Raw genomic sequence first — 21,262 nt, 5'->3', positions numbered from 1 at the left:
GCAAAACAAGTGTTAGCGTTCAAGAAGGTAAACGGTAACTGGTAAAAAAATATCAAATTATGTAGATACTGTTCAGAATTTATACAAGAATGCTGTTTATATTAGAATAGTTTTTTATTGATTCATTTTTCATGATTGTGCAGTCCTTAAAACCTTCCTTTCCCAAGCTGTCAGGATGTCAACAATGCTATCTTTTTGATTATTCTATGGCAAAACAAACCGTGTACACACTATACTTAACTCCAGCAAACAGCTCCATTCCTATTGGTTACCATACAACGCTACACTTTAAGGCAGAATTTAGCTGTGTTGAATAAAAAAAACTTCTCTATCCTCTCCCTTGAAATACCATACCAAAACTTGCGTTCTTACACAGATAAAACAACACGGTCAGAATACTTCAAATAAAAAAGAAGGAACAAGAAATATACAATTCAAACTTTCAGACACCATTCTAGTGTGAATGAAGAGCACTCTGCTTTGGCAGCCATTTTGGATCCGTGTTGGAACACAATATAAACTTAGCATAAAAAGTAAGGAAATTTGTGTTTGGTTCATTATTTCTCTGTGGTACCAATGCTTTTTGGCAATAAATCTTAAACGGTTGGAAAGCCTGTTTAGTTCCCTTTGAAATGGTGCCCCATTGCCAAACAGGTTATTTTGCTGTTGCTATTGACACTTTTTTTGAGCTTCTGGTACACCCAGGTGCTGCCAATCAGGTGCCTGATTGGCACCTGATTGGGCAACTTCAAGCTGGTGTAAACCAAAACCAAGTTGCGGCATTATTTGGAGTGAGCCCTAGTACCCTCTCCAAACTGAAGGCCAAGTTCCATATAACGGGGGATGTCAAAGACAGGCCGCGAAGTGGGCGTCCCAAGAAGACGACACCCCAAGAAGACCATTTCATCACCCTGTCTGCACTTAGGCCGCCGTAGGCTGTCTTCTACAGATTTGCAGTCAAGGTTTGCAGGACGATATGGCTGACGGCTCTCTGCCCAGACAATCTGGAACAGACTACACATGACGCAGCCAATCTCCGGTCTCACAGGGCTGCCAGGAGTCCTGCCATGACTGCCCTTCACCGTCAGGCCCGTTTGCGCTGGTGTCAACAACACGTGCGTGTGGAGGAACGTTATGTTCAGTGATGAGTCCAGATTCTGCCTACGGCAGTTGGATCGAAGGGTCAAAGTGTGGAGAAGACGCGGAGAACGCTATGCTGATTGCTGCACCGATAGAATAACATCTTTTGGTGGAGAAAGTGTGATGGTGCTGGGTGGCATCTCCCACACTGGAAAAACGAGGCTTGTCATCATTGGAGGCAATCTCAATGCAGAGAGATATTGAGATGAGATTCTGCAACCAGTGGCAATCCCATATCTCCACAGTCTGGGACCGAACTCCATCCTTCAAAATGACAACGCTTGCCCCCACAGGGTGGGTTTATCAGAGACTACCTCCAGAATGTGGGAGTGGAGAGGATGGAATAGCCTGCTAGCAGTCCTGACCTCAACCCCATTGAAAACCTGTGGGATCAGCTCTGCTGTTCGTGCCAGAGTGACCAACACAACCACGTTGGCTGACTTGCATCAAATGCCGGTTTAAGAATGGGATGCCATCCCACAGCAGTGTGTGACCAGGCTGGTGACCAGCATGAGGAGGAGCCAGGCTGTTGTGGCTGTGTATGGTTCTTCCACACGCTACTGAGTCTTCTGTTTGTGAAATGAATAAATTGTTTAATTGCCAATATGTCTTGTTTCTTCAAACTTCAATCATCCAATCCACCAAACACCAAACGAGTCAATGGCAGGATGAACGGTTTGGCATTTGGAGAGAAGATTTGGCAAATTTTTCATGGGCACAACCCACATACTCAGCTCTGCTGCTCATCCCACAAGTGCATGTTCCTTACAAATGGGGCACCATTTGAAAGGGAACTATACAGGCTTTCCAACGGTATAAGATTAATTGAAAAAAAAAAAAGCATTACCACAGAGAAATAATCAACCAAACACAAATTTCCTTACTTTATGTGCTTAGTTTATAATTAATAAGTCTTAATTTGTCACAGGATCCAACAGGCAGCCATCATGTTCCTCAGAGTTATCCAACCTCTGGGCAGATGGCTTTGCGTGTTCAGAGAGTACCGTGTGTTTCTGGTGGAACTCGTCAATACAATCTTCATCTTCAGGAGTTCACATGGAGATGGGATCTTATTGGTCAGGATCTGGGATAGGGCAAGGAACCTTATTGGTCAGGAGTTAGGCTAGGGGAGGGACCTAATTTGTTCAGATATGGGATAGGGGCGGGACCTTGTTGGTCAGGGTTTGCGATAGGGGAGCGACCTCATTGGTCAGGAGTTGGGGTTGAGGATTCTGCTGGTACAGCTGGGTCAGACGATAGGCTGTCAGTGTGGGTTCCCTCCAACGAGAGGTTCTGCATGCCCTCTGCAGCTTCCTGCAGTGGCCCATCCTCTGGAAAATACAAGTAATACTTACAATCAAACAATGTATATCACCACAACATTGATGAACACGGTGGCCACACTTCCAGCTTTTCAGAGGACAAACATGTAAGGCTAATATGAATATTGCAAAAATGATGGTATTCTTTCCTGACCATGTCTGAAAATTGAATTCCTCAATGGATCGGATGACCGCTCATACCACCCACACAATCATGAAAAAGATGAGATCTCTTGCTAAATACGAAGCCAAATTAAAGTGACCACGACCTCACTGCTTAGGAAGAGGGATCTAGCATGAACATTGGATATCAACAATCATTTTTCACCGCTCCATTAACGATTTACTGCCAGTGTGTGTCCAGTTCCTGTCCCACAAGGGGCTCTGCTCAGGAGAACGAAGAGGTGCTGGGTATGAGTTTCAGTCAGCAGGGTTTGACCCACCGGTGCTCTGCTGCTGTCTCAACATAGCTGCCTCCTCCTCTTGCTTCTCCCGCTCCTCCTGGAACGTCTTGCAGACCTTCTTGTGAGTGAACCAGTGCATCTTCTGACACGTTTGGTCGCAGTAGATCACCTGGGGGGTAAAAAACAACCAGGATAGTGAGGCGGCTAGGGGGTTCGACACCCCATTCGAAATGGTACTGGGTCTCTACCCAGTTTGTGCAGGGGGCATCCTCGAAAACCCACATCAGAATTCAACCATGCAATGGCAAAACAATACTTGCAACCATATAAACAATATGGGAAGGTGCACAACATACCGTTTTGCATATGGAACACCTCTTCTCTGCCCCCTTCTCTCCACATGTGGTGCAGAAGTCTGCGTCCATGAAGCCGACCTGGCCCGTGATGGCCTGGGTCAGAACGGAGATGGCTGTAGGGTCGTTTCCCTACAGAGAGAGGATGTGGATCAGGACCAGTCAACTCACCGGAATCAAATATTGAGAATCATGCCATCAAAAACAGTGGTGGTTTCTGCATATACACAGCTGCATGGGACTTTTTTGTATTTATTGAGACATATTAACGGCATCTAACCAGAAAACACGTTTTGGCACAATTCGTCTGATAAATCTGTGAATCCCTAGTTAAAGTAGCATGTAATAACATATATTATGGCATTAGTAGAAGGCATGCATTTTTACTTAGTTTACCTGCCCATAATATTCAAAATAAAAGTCAGGGATTTCCTACATTGAAAATTATTTGGCAGCCGCCAGAATTGTTTCACAGTCAATCAAAGGAAAATAATTGACTGTGAATAATGAGCTAATTCAGAAAGCTTTGAATAGAATAATCTCAGGATGACTTGATTTTGGGTGCAATGTGAACCTTTGGCCAGCAGATGGCAGTATGCCGTAGACCTACTCGAAGCCAACCAAGCGGCCAATGATAAACAGTCAGTCCCATGGATAAGAAGGGTCTGGCCTGCTACCACCAACAAACAACCTAACCATAGGGTCATGTCATTTCCACACAGGATCAGAGCGTTCTTATTAAACGTGGGTACCCATTTTATAAATAGGTAGATAAATCGAAATGTTTAGTAACCCACTATGATGGGACCTTTGCAATCGACTGGTCCGTCCAACGTTACTATTATATCATATTATATTGACCAGTTTTGTTAAAGGGGATGATCCTTCCTCATCGAATGAGCAGCAGAAACTGATAACAATAAGTGAACACAGACTCATTGGCTTTGCTGTTCACGGGCCGATCAAGCTTAGTTTGGTGCATCCCCCCCCCCACCGGCCTGCTCTGAGCCAGGAGTAACCCTGAGAGCGGACTCACTATCTCGACCGGGGCGATGCTGCGGACCAGCTGCTGCAGCAGCGTGGCGTCGCAGTAGGGGAACTTGCGGACGCACTCGCGCACAAACTTCTCCTGGAACACCGGGAATCCATCCCCCTCTCGACCCTTCAGCAAGCTGGAGGAAAGACAGACAGCCAGATGGAGACAGAGAGAGACACTTTAGGTTGCTACCTGAGATTAAGTGAGATCTATTCTGTGGTTAAAATCTTTGTCACAGCTCTACAATAATTAACAATGTTGAAATTCAGACTATTCAGACTATTTTTTACAGCTGATATTCCATTTGTGTTATAACAGAGAGTAAAGCACAAAATGTTTTACCGTTGGTAAGCGGTACCGAATTCCAGGTACTTTAATCGTTTCAAAACGGTATCAGTTCTACCCCCTACAAATTATTACTGTGGTTGAGAGGGCTCGTAAATCAGAATGCAACATTGGAGTTTTTTTGGGCGATTCTCCTCTTTTTGGGTCATTTTGTGATGATTCTAGAGAGTTGTAGTAATGTAAAATCCTAACGTAAATACACTTTAACTTAGGCTCATCTAAACTTTGTTTTGCCCTGTCTCGTATGAGAAACGCTGTGGCAGTTTCAAACACAACATCTCTAAATCGTGACAAATTATTTGACTTTTATCAATTTATTAATTACTAAACAATGCCGAAAACACCATTACTACCAATACTTCCGAAATATAGGTGTTCATTGCGATGAGACAGGGTACAAGCCCTATAAAAGTCCCGTTTCATGTGTGGAACGTATCAAGTCGTTTCTACAGATAGCCCCGGGCACACCCACCTCTTGATGAGGCCCTCCAGTTTGTCCTCGCCGGCCTTGAGGAAGGAGCAGCATTTGGCCAGCACGCAGCTGATGAAGTGCATCTTCATGGCCAGCACCTCGTTCATTTCCTGCTGCTTGATGCACTTCTCACAGATCAGCTCCATCACCCGCCTGCACTTCTCCAGAGCACCCACCTCTGCCAGCAGAGGGTTCTCCTTCACCAGCAGAACCATCTACCAATGGTGGAAACAACCGGTTACAAAACTGCTGGTTTTCTGACCAGCAGAACCATCTCCCATGGCTTAAAAAACAGTTACAAAACTAACCATCTACCATGGCTTAAACAACCAGTTAGAAAGTAGCTGGTTGGTCAACAAGGTACATTTAGTGAGGTAGCGATGACTGATAAATAATCACGCAATGACGCGATACAGTTAGGTTTGTCTGGCCAGACGTATGCTAGACAGAGCTTTGTTGCACTTTAGCGATCTCCTCTTTTAGGGGTCACACACTGAATTTCACCCCATGGCTAGTTGTTAACAGGTGGGATCTGATTATATAGAATATGCTGGTTCAATTGTATTTAAGTCTGGATTAGGACAAGGATGAACTGGTGTTATTGTAGGAGTCACCATTATCATTATATTGAAATGACCTTCCATGTGGAGAGCAGCTGGGCCTACCTTAACTGGGTGGAGGTTGGTGCTCATGATGATCTTGTGCAGTGGCCCAGCTAACTTGGGCGGCAGCTTGGGCTCCTTCTCTAGACCCTGGGGTTTGGTGTAGTAGTCCAACCCCGCCCGGGAGAAGAAGTTGTTGATTACCGTCACGCAGTCGTGCTGCCCTGGGGAGGAATAAAGATTGGGTTGTGTTTAACCAAGAGAAAATGTATAAAGACTACATCAGATTCCCAGTTCCCAGTGAGTGGGCATGTGTCCTTCCAACTAACCGACAAAGGCGGCCATCTGAGCAGCCGTCCGGCCGACAGAGTTCACCACGTCAGTCTCGGCGCCCGCATCCAGCATCATCCAGGTGATGTCAGTCTTGCCTGGGAGGAAATGGAGGGAGTCAGCAGAGTCATGCCTCTTCCTTTTGCCGAACATGTATATGGTCACGTGTCTATGTTTGTACATGTATGTTTTATGTGAATTGACTTATCCAAGTGCCATTAGTTGTTGAAATGATGGTCTGTCAATAATTTCCCAAAATTAAAAAAACAATACAAATAAATGTAAATTTTGTACAAACACTGTACCTGAAAGGCCGGCGAACATGAGTGCGGTGTAGCCGTGCTCGTGTTCATTACAGTTGACGTCTGCGCCATGCTGAAGTAGCAGCCTGCACATGTCTGCCTTCCCCTTGTAGGCTGCATGCATGAGAGGCGTCATGCCATTCTGTGAAAGAGACAACAGGAACGATTTTAAGTGTGTGCAACCTGAAGTGTCAACTGTAACTGAGGATACGGTGAGTCATAAAGGATTTATATTGGGCTAGTGGAAAAAATATTTCTGCATGATTGTCAATTTGAGTATAATTTTATCTTAATATAGCCGAGAAAACACTATCATCGGGCCTTTCCCGTGTTTTGCTTATTGGTTTGACAGGAATTCCCGTCCCGAATTAGGGATTACATACATTTTACATACAAGGATTGGCAGGTCGTTATGCAACACATTTTAAGACGATGAACCAGACTAGAACCATAACAACCTATTTCATAGAAATTCTATGAAATATAATGTTATTATCCAAGCAATAGTGAAAGCAAAAGGTTAATGAATGAGGTTTGGTAAATGTTTGGGCATCTTGGTTGCTTGCCTACGGGTAGGCTGTGGATATCTTTCTTTTTGACAAAAAGGCCGAACCTAGAATACATACTAACATAATTATTATATATAGGTAATCATATGAAAATTTTAACTAGGCTATGGCATCTCTAGCAAGGTAGTGAAAATTATGTTGGCAATTTCGAACACCTGTTTTGACAGGCAGGAAGTATAAAATAGAGAGAAGCTCATTCAATGCTCTCCATTGTCTTGACTACCCTGAGAATCACTTGTCAAACCCCGTTGCTGTGTCAAGCCAAGAATCCCCGTGTTGTCCTGTTTGAGCTTGCTTTAGGACGTCTCTTGTTTCATACCTCATCCAAACAGTTGACCCGCACATCCTTGCAGCCAAGAAGTCTTGAAGCCTCCTGCACATTTCCTAAATGAAAAAAAAAGTATATTCTAATTCCCTGACCAGTATTGTCATGACGCCTAAGCATCTTGCAGTTATTCAAATCCAACGCCCCGATCTCCACTTCCACACATGGCTTCCACACCATCTGCCCTCCAACGTTACCGAAGAACTCCACTTTAAATCACAAGTTCTCATGTTGTTGCATTTAACGTTAAGTTCAAAATGTCAGATGTTCACGAACAATAGAAATAATGAATTGCATTGCATATCATGTTGTAAAACTATCGCTTATCAAAACAAATTACATGTAATCCACATTTGCGTAATAATGATCAGACTACTATCACCGAGTGCAGCTACCAGTGTAGCTAATCTCAATGTTAGCATTAGCTGAAGGATTTAACGTACCTGCTGTGATAACCTGAAACAGTTCCTTCTCTGTGGAAGATAGGTCTCCTTTCTTTGGAGCAGACATGATACGTACAATTAGGAAAGGTAGGCTACAATAACTCAGCTGTAAATATATAACTAGTATAGATGCTATGTGCCTTAGTAGGACTGGCAGCTAGCTGTGGACTTGCTCATGTTGCTGTCATTTGGACTATACCAACATGTACAGCTTGGAGGGATGAACGACAGTTCTACTTATACAGCTTTCAATACTATTCAATAGTTGGTATTTCATCTAATATTTACCAAGGAAACATTTTAATTAAAAAAAACATTTAGGGGAAATATGGATGCATGGAAACATAAAAAAAAGGCTGACCTGGCAGTATATACACCATTGGTTTAATTTTGGAAGTCTCAGACTCTAGAATGTTCTTGATGTAAGGCAGGGGGTATTGTAAGTAGGGCTTGCGTGTGATTGATCAAATAATCGATAAAGTGTTCATGGAATCAATCGAAGTCATGAATGTGTTCAGTCAATCTAGCAAAACACAAAACCCTAACCCTTGGAATGTGACACTGACTTTGACTTTGATTTGTTAGTCTCTTTGTGGAGATGGACACACAACCAAATATCAAATGAGTTGGAATAAGAAAGCAAATTTAAGTGTTGCTGTCTTCTACCATTTAAAAGTGCATTTGGATATTTGCACACCTTATTTGCATACACTCACATATTCAACCAAACATTAAATTGCTCGTTTTACCCAATAAAGTTTGTCCTATTTGACCTGTTTTCCCTTTTTTTACTAATCTATTCTATGTCCTCTTTTTCTACATATTATTATTACAATTGATTACGATTTATAATAAATGTAATAAAAAATAATTGCCCAAAGAAATAAGGTATAGCATCAGCATGCAATTCGTAAGAGGGATTTTGTATTATTTTAAACCACAGAACAAGAGTATTGCAATCAAATCAAGGATAAAGGATCATACTCATTCATACTCACATAAACATATATGCATACATAAATACATAAAATATATATATGTATATATATGTTTATATATCCATTTAGATGAGTACATACATGCATATACACAAAAAATATGTAAGTATAAAAGTACATATACATATACATTAGCCGTAAAGAGTACAAAAATACAACTCAAAATGTTTGGCAGAAGGGTGTTTTGGTTCACAAAGGGTCCCAAACAGAGTCACATTTTTTAGTCCAGGCTCTGACACAGTCATTTATCTGTTTCTAAATTTAGGTAGAGCTTAAGGACATAGCCAAAGTTATGCAGCAGACTACCATTAAATACTCTCCTCCGGGCCAGCAAGAAGGCAAAGGCAATAGTTTCTTATCATTTGTTTGCTAAAGAGGTCTGTTCTTCAGTCACTCGATAAATAGCAAAAGATAAAACTAGGTTGGATGTCTATAACAAAAGCACCAGAGATACAGTAAAAAGACAGTGAGTCAGGTCAGCCTTATCACAACGACCAAAATAGAATACAATTTTGAGGATGGATAGAGGATAGAGTAATCGATTTTGACCCCTCTATCCTCTATCCACTTGTGCATGCAGCACCAGATGTCACACACGACAAATACAGAGCAACAAGTCTTAACTAAATTAAGCATGCCCTTTTCTCTGAGGAGTTCTCAACCCCTGAACTTGTATACATTTGTATTTAGTTTCCAATTGTATGTTTAACTCTAAAATTTCTCTCAAAAAGCCTTCAACAACTAACTATCTTAATCTCCCGCCTTCAGCAAGTTAATGATTAACACTACAGTTACTACTACACTTCAGCTAAAATTGTGAAACTATATGTCTCTATCAGACTGATACAAGGAAATCACAAAGGTCTTGGGGATGTTTATAGCGTTTCACAGTTGCAGTTGATCTAAATACATGGTAAAAGTAAATATATATAAAATAATGGTTTAAAATAACGATAAACAATGGAAGTCATTAAAGTCATTGCACAAAACGAGTAAAATTGTATTATGTATTATTAATGGGTCACCAAATAAAGGTTTTAAAAAAATCTTTATATCAGAAAGTGTCATGTATTTGACACCAACTACTTTTTCATGACCGTTGATAAAAGTCTACTTGGGATATGACTTATAAATTAGTACATACATTTTATCATTAACATTAACATCCACGCTTTTTTGCAGGTAATGTTTTGATGATGTGAAGTCAAAGTGATTTCAATGAATGATTTTTCATCGAAATCACATTATTTTGATCGGTACCTCAGTAACCATTCAACCCCATTATACAAACTGGATCATGGGTAGTGTAGACTTTAAGACATTTGTGAAAGTAACAGTCGCTTCTTTAAACTATTTTGTGCATATTTGAATATATTCCAAATGAAATGTACCCTCTTTACTGAACTAGAAACTACAATACCCGAATAGTTAATATAATGTTTAGTATCATAGCTAGTATCATAGCTTTTCATAATGTCTTCTATATTTTTGGTTCAAAACTAAAATTTTCAACCATCAAACGTAATTACCCTCCGACTCAGTAGATGGCACTACAATCTGGTGAATATCTCATTCTGTTGAAGCATCCTGCTTGGCTGAAGTGCTGGCTGTGGCAGAGCTCAAATTCCGTGGATCGGAAGTGTTGTTATTGTTTTATTGATAAATGTTGATGGTTTAACTCATGTACCAATTTATAATTATCACACTAAACCCATGTGCTCATGTACGATACTTCACGGTGTATGCTTCGTGTTTGGACAGACCTAACGTTAAATAGGACGGGTACATTGTTTATATTCTTGCGTATAAGGGTCTGGGAAGTTTTCGATGCTGTGGGATTGAATTCTGAAATGTCTGCGCCGTTCGGTGTCCTGTTTAAATAAACTGAACGGCTTATCTGATCTGAAAATGAAACAAGAGTACCAGGACCTCATCTTGCAGGCGTGCGGCGCATCAAAGTTGAGTGTAGGCGCAAACATCCAGCCATTATGGAGCGGCTATGGGAAGATAATTCGAGTTCACCTGGAAGGGAGTGATCGGCCCTCCGTTGTTGTGAAACACGTCAAGTTTCCAAGTGATACCGAGCGTACGGATCACTCTCACATGCGTAAAGCAAAATCGTACCACATCGAGAGCCACTGGTACAAGAACTACTCCACCGAGCCCAGCTGCAGGATACCAGCATGTCTGGCGACCCATTCATGTGGAGAAGAGATGCTGTTAGTTCTAGAGGATCTTGATGCGGCCGGCTTTGATCAGCGAAGGTACTGAGTCCCTGTAACATCTGTGAAATGCCATTTATTAAATTAGACAAAAATATTAATGCATAAAATATAGCTCTTCTGGGCTTCAACAGAATACAACAGACGTATTTAATGACTATTGTGTGAAGAAATTATAATTTTCCTGATCAAACTTTCTTTTATTAAAGGACCAGCGTGAAAGACAGAGAAATACGGGTTTGTCTCAGCTGGCTGGCCCACTTCCATGCTCTCTTCCTGGGTGTGGATCCAGAAGGCCTGTGGCCGGTTGGGACCTACTGGCACCTGGAGACCAGGCCAGATGAGCTGGAGTCCATGGAGGACGGCAAGCTGAAGACAGCTGCTGGGGAGATCGACAGCACCCTAAATGAATGTCACTTCAAGACTATTGTTCATGGGGACGCTAAATTAGCAAATTTTTGTTTTACCCAAGGAGGACGGGATGTTGCGGCAGTCGACTTTCAGTACGTTGGCGGAGGCTGTGGAATGAAAGACGTTATTTATTTATTGGGAAGTTGTCTGGAGGGGCGAGAGTGTCCAAAGAAAGTGCCAGGCTTGTTGACCCATTATTTCAAAGAGCTAAAGTCGTCGGTTAACAAAGAGGTGAACTTTGCTGCCCTCGAGGCGGAGTGGACAAAGATGTTTGCGTTTGCATGGGCAGACTTTGATCGTTTCCTGCTGGGGTGGATGCCTGGACACTTGAAAATAAACTTTTACAGCCAACAGTTAACCAACGAAGTACTACGCAAATTAGAGCAGTAACTGGAAATATGAAAAGTTCAATGAAGTCAACTCAGTGGTTTTAGGACTTCCCATCTAATTACAAACCTGCAACATGTGTACACACCTACAACACACAACTTTAGCAAATTAATATACTCCACTGTAAAATGGATTATCTTTATTTAACTCATTTCCTCAGTAATTTAAAACTAGTAGCATACAACTTAATTATTGTGTCAGACAAGTACTGTTTTTAACATATTTAATTTCCAAATGCAACATAGTTCATTGGAAATCCATCTTCCCACAGTACACATCCAAGAAAAAGTGTGTCAAAATGTGAATAAAAAACAAAAAACATGGGCATGGATCTCTAAATATATTCATTATTATTATTAGAAACTACAGTTGAATACAGTATTTTATCCGTACTTAACATCTGTTGTCCAGTCAGGATCGTCGGTCAGGCTACCGAGGAACCATGACGTCGTTTCCGTTATCACGCCCGACAATACAACAACAAACCTGCCAAGCTACGGATCGTGGACGTGAAGACCAAGAAACCACATTTGGTGGTTGTATTGCATTTTAACCCTAGATGCAAAGCAACCGCTCGACAAAAAATGTAATTGAACCTTTACTTGTGTTGCTCCATATGTTGCGTGTTTAGTGAACACGACGTAATGTGCCCGCTAGTGCTGCTAGCCAACAAGCTATCGTTGACCCGAAAACAACTCGTTAGTTATCCAATCTACGTTTTTTAAATTGTTGTCTTTTTTCTGAACATTCACACAGGCCCGTCTTACCTGCAATGTATTATTAGTTAAAGGAATGATCAACCAATGTGGATGCAGGCTTAGTTTTGCTGAGTACATCTGAGTGATTTGAGATTACTGATTATTTTGACAGCTCAACAGAAGTCGCAGGTGAGATGTCAACGCACCAGGTCCCTCATCTAGTAGTTATTATGTTACGATCATGTCCCGAGAATCATTTTAGTATTATTGGCAACTGGCATTGAAGGCTTTCTGTACAGCAGTTAGTGGTAGGTCATATCGTCATCGATCTAATTTAGACCGTAACGCTTCGGAATTTAACATACAAACAGAGTCAATGCTAAATGTTCTTCAATTAATTCAGTTGTATGTTAACTATTCTGCTCTGCAGCCATCCTAAGAATACAAAAAATCGTGAAATAACCAACAAAATGATACTCCCTTCTCCACTAGCTTTTTGGTCAGACCCGCAACAAGTTTGAAGGGCGATGAGAGCAGTGTTTTGCCCCGCTCCTGATCTACCTGCCTGGCCTCCCAGCCATCATTGACACAGGTTAGATTGGTGCCATGAGGTAAGAATGATGACACTAAAGTGGTGAATCGTCGACCACAGATAATTCCGAGCCCTGACCTCCAACCACCCACCCACTGTAGTAATATGAGCAATGGACTCAGGGACAGTTGACAGTCCTGTCACCTTGGTCATCAAGGCGCCCAACCAGAAGTACAATGACCAGACCATCAACTGCTTCCTCAATTGGACTGTGGAGAAGCTGAAGAGCCATATCTCCATTGTTTACCCTAGCAAGCCGGTAGGTTATGTAAACCATATATGTTCCAGGTTGCCTTGGTAATGTTGTCAAAATATGCACAAGCAGGCCCGAGTAGTTGATGTGGTTTTGTTACCGCAAGAGAAAGGTCTGAGGTTAGGTCCTCTTCATGGTTCAACCTGTTGAGCTATTAAAGGTGTAGGGACTCACCTTTATCAGGTATGGAATTGGCTAGTTCTTCAGACTGGCTCCGGCCTATTCAAATTCCATAAAAAATGGGGTCACAGACAATAAACAATGCGGTGCTGTTTAACCCTAATATCCAAACACATGCAGCTAACACTGCTAAACACATTCATCAATAACCTATGCAAAACGCCAATATACGCTAGTATCCAACCAAACTATATAATTGTTATATATTGGGGCAAATTTATCCAAATGCATTTTATCTGACCTTCCTGAGCAAAGACTGAAGTTACCTTGGTAACTATTCATATTAGTGTTATCCACATAATTTAAAGAAAACATTTATACTGCAATGGTTTACTGTGGCATTCTCCTGGCGAAAATGTTGAGGTATCAGTCCGAGGTTGTTTGCTTAGTGCCAGGGCCATTCTAAGAATGAATCCTTGTGGTCTTCATACAGTAACAGCACTTTTATGCATCGTTTGACCAATTTCGTAATAGTGATCAAGATAATTATATATTTTGAATGAGGCTGAGACCTTTGAGTCAAATTCACTATTTCCAAAATACTTCCTGAAATCTGATTGGAAATGGTTGGTAGAAGTCGTACACTTAAGTAAATTTGCAGCACAGAAGTATAATTTGTAATGAAACCATGCCTCTGTGCTACGACATGCTACCATGCAAATTGCAGCGTTCTCTGTCTTGTTAATATCTAGGTTTTTCAGCTCTTTTGGCCGTGCTGAGTCGTACCATGCCACGCTGAGTTGCTTTTTCACAGCTAGTTTAATCGTGCTGTGCCGTGCCCGAGATGGACCATCACCGAGTTCAGGTCTAAGCGAGCCAGACCCGCCTCCATACGGGCTGCATTGACATCGGCCCTAGTTGCTGTTAGCAGCGAGAAGCTGTCCCTCAAATTGTAGGAATATAGAATGTATACATACATTAAACTGCATTGTTGGGTATGAGATAGATCGCCATGCACGAAGCGTCGGCTAGAGTTCACAACTGCTTGATTCTTTATTATAGCTCGTTCATATAACTAAATAAGAAATTAATTATAAATTAAACAGGGTAATTAAGGTTTAGATGGAAGCGGACCACCTGCTGGGCAAGTGCAGTATAGTTGAGAAAACATACATGAAAACGTATCATTCTCTGTTCTCTCTCTGCAGTTACCCAAGGACCAGAGGCTTGTCTACTCAGGCAAACTGCTCCAGGACCACCTGCAGCTCAAAGATGTGCTCAGAAAGGTAAGGATCTAGCCTTATTTGTTCAACCAACAGAGCACTGCATACCTGCCATCTTTATTGTGCCTTTATTTTCTTTGTGTTGTTGTACATTTTTAAACATTAACACAATAGTTGACGCGCGCCCATACACATTCCCGTTCAACAGTGACTTGTTAACATGATGTCCAGTATCTGTGAGTGTCCTAGGGTTGGTACTCGGACCCATTGAGTGTTGTTTTGAAAGGGATGTTGGGCGTTTGCAGCTCAGAACAAATTAAAAAGATCTGGCAGGAGCAACAATGACTGCTCTTTTTTCAACTGTTACAAAAGCTTGGCATTCTGCCTGGATTCTGGTACACACCGATTCTCTTGGTCCCTCTATCAATCTTCTGTTCAGTTTTCACTCTCTGGGTATCACTGCATCTCATTCAAACCTGTGTCTCACTCTACCCTCTGTGTGGCTCACTCTCTATTTGTCTGACTTCAACCTGTGTCTCACTCTAACCCTGTGTCTCACTCTAACCCTGTGTCTCACTCTAACCCTGTGCGTCTCACTCTAACCCTGTGTGTCTCACTCTAACCCTGTGTGTCTCACTCTAACCCTGTGTGTCTCACTCTAACCCTGTGTCTCACACTAACCCTGTGTGTCTCACTCTAACCCTGTGTGTCACTCTAACACTGTGTGTCTCACTCTAACCCAGTGTCTCACTCTAACACTGTGTGTGTGTCTCACTCTAACCCTTTGTGTGTCTCGCCGGTCCCTGCTGATCACTTCTTAATTGCCCCCCCTGCAGCAGGACGAGTATCACATGATGCACCTGGTGTGTGCCTCCTGCAGCCCCCCAGCATCCCCAGCGCCGCCCCGTCCCTCCTCCCCCACTGCCAACGCCAGCTCCAGCAGTAGCGTGAGTGGGGGGACTTTGGACTGATGGGATCAATATGTTCTCCAATATGATTGAACGTGTTTGGGTATTCTGCAATTTAGTTTTTTTCAATCTGTCCCTTAGAATTCCGAGGATGCCGGCTCCGCCTCCTTGGACGGTTCAACCAATCAGGCAGGTCCACCAACTGCCCCTTCCTCCTCCGTACCAGAAGGTAATGATGGGCTGAGGTATCGAGGTGGCCTCCCCCAGTACGGCGCCCATATCAACCCCGCTGCTGGTGCCATGCCTTGGTAAGAGTCTGACACTGAAAAAACAGAGAAAAAGGCTCCAGTCTCTCTCTTCCCTGTCGCCCTCTTGGTGTTTCACTCTCTGCATCTCACTCATTTTTTTCCCGGTGTGCTTCCCAGGCCACAGGGGACAGAGTTTCCCCCCCAGGCAGTGCTGGGGCCCACCTCCGGCCCCCACCCCATGTACACGCCCATGCAGGTCCTCTGGTGGCAGCAGATGTACGCACGGCATTACTACATGCAGTAGTAAGTACACACACACACACACACACACACACACACACACACACACACACACACACACACACACACACACACACACACACACACACACACACACACACACACACACACACACACACACACACACACACACACAGTTTCACATGTATGTGGTGCAGACTCGCCTCTCGTGGGGGCAGGTGGAACACAATGTTTCCCTCACATGGATCAAGACAGCCGGTAGACGGCGGAAGTCACAGGATAAACCGGACGGCAAACTGGCTCTCTCATATCTCTCTCTCTACCTCTGGCTCTCTCATATCTCTCTCTCTCTCTACCTCTGGCTCTCTCATGTCTCTCTCTCTCTACCTCTGGCTCTCTCATATCTCTCTCTCTCTCTCTCTCTACCTCTGGCTCTCTTATATCTCTCTCTCTCTCTCTCTACCTCTGGCTCTCTCATATCTCTCTCTCTCTCTCTACCTCTGGCTCTCTCATATCTCTCTCTCTCTCTCTACCTCTGGCTCTCTTATATCTCTCTCTCTCTCTCTACCTCTGGCTCTCTCATATCTCTCTCTCTCTCTACCTCTGGCTCTCTCATATCTCTCTCTCTCTCTCTACCTCTGGCTCTCTTATATCTCTCTCTCTCTCTCTCTACCTCTGGCTCTCTCATATCTCTCTCTCTCTCTCTACCTCTGGCTCTCTTATATCTCTCTCTCTCTCTCTACCTCTGGCTCTCTCATATCTCTCTCTCTCTCTCTACCTCTGGCTCTCTCATATCTCTCTCTCTCTCTCTACCTCTGGCTCTCTTATATCTCTCTCTCTCTCTCTACCTCTGGCTCTCTCATATCTCTCTCTCTCTCTACCTCTGGCTCTCTCATATCTCTCTCTCTCTCTCTACCTCTGGCTCTCTTATATCTCTCTCTCTCTCTCTCTACCTCTGGCTCTCTCATATCTCTCTCTCTCTCTCTACCTCTGGCTCTCTTATATCTCTCTCTCTCTCTCTACCTCTGGCTCTCTCATATCTCTCTCTCTCTCTACCTCTGGCTCTCTCATATCTCTCTCTCTCTAGTCAGGCAGCGGTGGCGGCCGCCCAGCCCGCTACAGCCGCCGCTCCCCTGGCGCCCCCTGGCCCCGCCCCCTCGCCACCGCAAATGCAGCCGGCCCCGCCCAACGAGCGGGTGCAGGCGGCGCTGGGGCCCAACGCGGCGGCCCCCAACCCTCTGCCCGAGAACCCGCCGGCCAACGCCAACATCCAAATGAACGCGCAGGGTGGCGCCGTGCTGAACGACGACGAGCTGAACCGCGATTGGCTGGACCGGCTGTACGGCGTGTCGCGGGCCGGCGTGCTGCTCGGCATCGTCTACTTCTATTCCTCCTTCAGCCGCTTCGTCATGGTGCTCGGAGCCATGCTGCTGGTCTACCTGTGAGTCTGACCCCCCCGACCGCCCTGGAACCACCGCCACGCTCACCCGGTTCAGCATTCAGGCACTCTGTTGCTCATTTCCCCAATATAACCTGTGTGTGTGTGTGTGTGTGTGTGTGTGTGTGTGTGTGTGTGTGTGTGTCAGGCACCAGGCCGGCTGGTTCCCCTTCAGGGCGGAGCAGCAGCAGGACCCCGGGGCGGGAGGACGGGACGCAGCTCCGAGGGGGGAGGTGGAACGACACCAGGACCTCCAGGAGATGGTCAGTGGTATTCTCGTCTGCTGCTCTGCCTCCGTTTCTTCCTTCCTTGTTTTTTTAATGGTGACATATTATAAGAGGTGGGTAGAGTAGCCAAAAAATCTACTCAAGTAAAAGTACTGTTACTTTCTATAAATAGTCTATAAATACTCAAGTAGAAGTAAAAGTATTCATAAAAATAATTACTACAGTAAGAGTAAAAAAGTATGCAGTGAAAAGACTACTCAAGTACTCAAGAGTACTCAAAAGTACTGAGTTTCTCCAGATTTATTTTTTAAATATACAGGGCAACACAAACGGTACAAAATAGACACGAACAAAATATAAAACAGCCATGTTCAAATAAAGATTTGTTAAATAACATCCTTTTTAAATAAATCAATTAATAAGGTCTTTAAAAATAAAACTAATAACCCTTGAACTAAAACAATAAATTAATTCTTTGCAAAATTAAATGCATCAACCTTTAGATAAAATGATCAAAACCTGCTTGCAAACTCACTGAACGTATAAAACTACAGAGGCTGAAAAAAAGAGACCGCTCAGACTCTCACAAAGCCAGACTCAGGGCATGCAAAGTGAGTACAGGGAGAACAGGAAAGGTGTGTCACTGAAGAACAGTGCTGTGATTGTGAGTTTTTGTGAGTTTGTGTCAATGTGATCATGTGTGATTGTTAGTGCTTGAGTTTGTGTGATTGAGAGCGTGTCTGATTGTGAGTGTGTGTGTGTTTGTTTGATTGTTACTGTGTGAGAAGTTGTGATTGTCTCAGTTTCAGAATCAGCGGTTTCATTTTCTCGACCCAGATAGTCGCTAAAATCTGCGTGTTCTGCTCCTGTGAACATAGCACGGCACGACCACGGACACAACATTGGCGCGGAACCGGAGCCATTTAGACAAGTGTTTTTTTGTCTATTAAAAACACTTTTCATGTGACTCAAGTGGCTCCATTTGATTGGCAAGAACATTTTGTCAGGTTTTTATTGGTTAAAATAGTCACATGATACAAATGTTGGCTGAAACCGTCCCTCAGGAAGATAAATAGATCTCGCATGTATTTTCAAAACGGCTTGGAATGGCTAATCACAATCGCACCTGATCGTAAAATATGTCACCTTTTTAAGTAACTCTCATCCCCACACTCTCGCCCCCCCTCAGGAGCGACTGATGGATGAGGGCGTGGAGGACAATGACGGTGAGGAGGAGGAAGGTGGAGGAGCAGCAGAAGGCGATGAGGAGCAGAGCCAGGCCCAGACCGCCGTCCAGCAGCCAGGCTTCCTGACCTCCGCCTGGTCCTTCATCAGCAGCTTCTTCACCTCCCTCATCCCAGAGGGACGACCCCAGCCTGTCAACTAATGATTAAGACGTCCCCCACTCCCACCACAGACACTACCTTAATGTCCACCGCCGTAGCACGAGCCCTCCATCCCCCCCGACCAACGCCACAACCCCACAACCCAGAGGCCGTACTACCCAGTCTCACAGAGCACACTCTCCATGGGATATGACTCTCCTGGATGGTCTAGTCAGAACAGCCTGATTTCAACATGAAATTCTAAAACAACGAATTTAGATGGAGGGAAATCTCTCTAGCTCTCACACACACACACACACACACACACACACACACACACACACACACACACACACACAAATAAGTCTGCCAGGTGAACAGGGACAATAATAGCTCATTTAGCAAAAACAGCCTGTTAGACAAAACGATAAATCAACTGACATTTTAGAAAGAACAACATTAAAACATCTAAAACGGCAAGTTAATGGAGCTTACATTTGAGATTTTCTTTCATTGATTATGTGATTGTACGTTGAAGGGACTTCTATTGTGAAAAAGTCATGAAGGCCGCCGTAATTCAGACACTTGGGAGATTTCTGTTGGAAATTGCAGGAACACTAAAAAAAAAAATGTGGGTTTTCATGTTCAATTGTATTTTTATGACAATTGGATAAGATGATTGATTTTCAGTAATGCAATGCCATCGTTTTACCCCCCATTTTAATTTCCATAAATATATTAAGTTAATGCATCGTTATTAAGCCCTCAATAATTGCTCTTTTTAAATAAATGCCTAGTTGCAGTTTGACTGAATGTGCTGTATTTCACCATCCTCTAATGATGTCCACAAGGGGGCGCTGTCGCCATTCAGTAGAGCCTTGTTGCAGAAGAGGTCTATTCAGTGCAGTGGTTGTGTTTACTGTTTCATTGTACTACTTGGTACTAAAAGTACACTGCTGCTGCATGACTAAGAAGTGCTTGCGCTTTTCTATTAGAAGTTAAGGAAATTGATCCCTAAAAGAAGAGAAATAAGTTAAACTGCGGTTGATTATTGTCCAATGTACTATTTGCCACCCTGTAAATTAAATATGGCATACAAAAAGCAACCTTATATATGGCAATAAACACACTCAAAAAAGGCTCTTTGTTTTATTTTGTATCAATGATGATTACATACAAATTCAAACAAAACTGAGTGCAGTGAAAAAGTCACATACTGCAGATTTTCCTTGAACGTTTCTATTCGTGTTTTGGAGTAGGCCCGGTGGATTGTTAATGTTGTTACTTGGTCTAAAATCCAAGAATGTCTAACGCCAGTATTCGCTCTTAAAACAGCACTTAACCTTGTTAAATGCGTGTAGGCTAACACCCTCCTGCCAGCAGACACGAGCAGACAGCAAGGTGAATGGGGAAGGGACTTAAGACAGCGGTGCACTTTCTAGAGTCCTTCAAAACCTCCTAATCGAATGACCATGGATTTTTGTGTAGTTGGTCGTAGACGGACCAATTAATTATGCATGACACAGGCTTGACGGCCATTTGATTTTGTTACGCTTGCCCCTTTTTGAGACGCCGATCCAATCGTGTTTCTCTCTCTCTCAGGAAAGGTTAGACTCTCCTTATCAGAGAGAGAGAGGGGGGAGGGTTCCTATATGAGATGGTGTTTGGGGCATTGTAGGACATTTCATCATCCAAAGTCCTTGTTATGCCGCTGGCTCGCCGATGTTTCCTGCTATCAAACCTTGTTGCCTCTGCCGACACGGAAGCCCAGATACGTTCGGCTAGAAATGAGAAAGAGAGAGAGTAGATTCCTTTCACACACACACACACACACACACACACACAGCCACACACACACACACACACACACACACACACACACACACACACACACGGGACCAACAAAACGTGGAATTAGATCCACCCGCTTGGATTAAAAAAAATCTTCCTAGTTCTTCCTAATTGTAAGTATAGTTTTGGGGCCAACAACTTTGCCAGTTTGATGCCTTTAACGTTGTCACAGTATTGAAATATAATTCCCCTACAAGTTGTGCCAACGTCATCCGACAAGTGGATGTTCATGGCTCAAACACTGCCCCATCCCCAGCAGCCGGACCTGGGCATCGGCCTGTGTTCCTGATGCATGAGTCAATTAAAACATGAGGTTTTCAGTTGATACTGACACTGAAGTAATCCTGAACAAATGAGCTTTCTTGAAGTATTGTTTTATACTGCTTCAGTGAGCTATTAGTATTTATACAGACTATTCACAAACAGACAAATGGCCCTGCTCAACATGAAGGGT

The 21,262-nt window shown here is 43.4% G+C and overlaps 2 protein-coding genes across 4 annotated transcripts; one reads left to right on the top strand and one right to left on the bottom strand.

Moving 5' to 3' along the window:
* Window positions 1–115: 115 nt before the first annotated feature.
* Window positions 116–7,815, bottom strand: LOC307087617 (ankyrin repeat and MYND domain-containing protein 2-like). Its single transcript, XM_079753238.1, has 10 exons — window positions 7,644–7,815; window positions 7,195–7,259; window positions 6,310–6,448; window positions 6,004–6,102; window positions 5,738–5,898; window positions 5,073–5,287; window positions 4,256–4,391; window positions 3,223–3,351; window positions 2,906–3,035; window positions 116–2,471 (listed from the first exon to the last, which is right to left on the bottom strand). Exons 1-10 carry the CDS (start codon window positions 7,708–7,710, stop codon window positions 2,344–2,346), a joined length of 1,269 nt encoding a protein of 422 aa, XP_079609364.1. The 5' UTR covers window positions 7,711–7,815; the 3' UTR covers window positions 116–2,343.
* A 4,312-nt stretch (window positions 7,816–12,127) lies between these two features.
* Window positions 12,128–20,079, top strand: herpud2 (HERPUD family member 2). 3 transcript variants are annotated; one of them, XM_079728809.1, is made up of 10 exons: window positions 12,128–12,250; window positions 12,855–12,973; window positions 13,056–13,213; window positions 14,536–14,613; window positions 15,387–15,497; window positions 15,600–15,766; window positions 15,884–16,009; window positions 17,055–17,408; window positions 17,554–17,668; window positions 18,822–20,079. In XM_079728809.1, the coding sequence occupies exons 3-10, from the start codon at window positions 13,067–13,069 to the stop codon at window positions 19,017–19,019; spliced, it is 1,296 nt and encodes a 431-aa protein (XP_079584935.1). In that variant the 5' UTR covers window positions 12,128–12,250; window positions 12,855–12,973; window positions 13,056–13,066; the 3' UTR covers window positions 19,020–20,079. The 3 variants fall into 3 exon arrangements, with proteins under 3 accessions (XP_079584935.1, XP_079584933.1, XP_079584934.1); XM_079728808.1 differs by adding an exon at window positions 12,421–12,551 and having other exon boundaries at window positions 12,135–12,250; window positions 12,855–13,213; XM_079728807.1 differs by having other exon boundaries at window positions 12,855–13,213.
* The last annotated feature ends 1,183 nt before the right edge of the window (window positions 20,080–21,262 follow it).

The sequence above is a fragment of the Pollachius pollachius genome, assembly GCF_949987615.1.
Source record: "Pollachius pollachius genome assembly, chromosome: 1".
Taxonomy (NCBI): domain Eukaryota; kingdom Metazoa; phylum Chordata; class Actinopteri; order Gadiformes; family Gadidae; genus Pollachius; species Pollachius pollachius.
Note: the sequence above shows the minus strand (reverse complement) of the source record. Positions and strands in the feature narration are given on the sequence as shown.

Excerpts from the sequence above, each read along its gene's own strand:
- LOC307087617 (XM_079753238.1), bottom strand. The coding sequence starts at position 7,710 with ATGTCTGCTCCAAAGAAAGGAGACCTATCTTCCACAGAGAAGGAACTG. Across the intron at positions 4,392-5,072 it reads CTGGAGGGCCTCATCAAGAG|CTTGCTGAAGGGTCGAGAGG; the intron begins GTGGGTGTGCCC and ends TCTTTCCTCCAG. Across the intron at positions 3,352-4,255 it reads GCATCGCCCCGGTCGAGATA|GGAAACGACCCTACAGCCAT; the intron begins GTGAGTCCGCTC and ends CTCTCTCTGTAG.
- herpud2 (XM_079728809.1), top strand. The coding sequence starts at position 13,067 with ATGGACTCAGGGACAGTTGACAGTCCTGTCACCTTGGTCATCAAGGCG. Across the intron at positions 14,614-15,386 it reads TCAAAGATGTGCTCAGAAAG|CAGGACGAGTATCACATGAT; the intron begins GTAAGGATCTAG and ends CCCCCCCTGCAG. Across the intron at positions 15,498-15,599 it reads ACGCCAGCTCCAGCAGTAGC|AATTCCGAGGATGCCGGCTC; the intron begins GTGAGTGGGGGG and ends TCTGTCCCTTAG.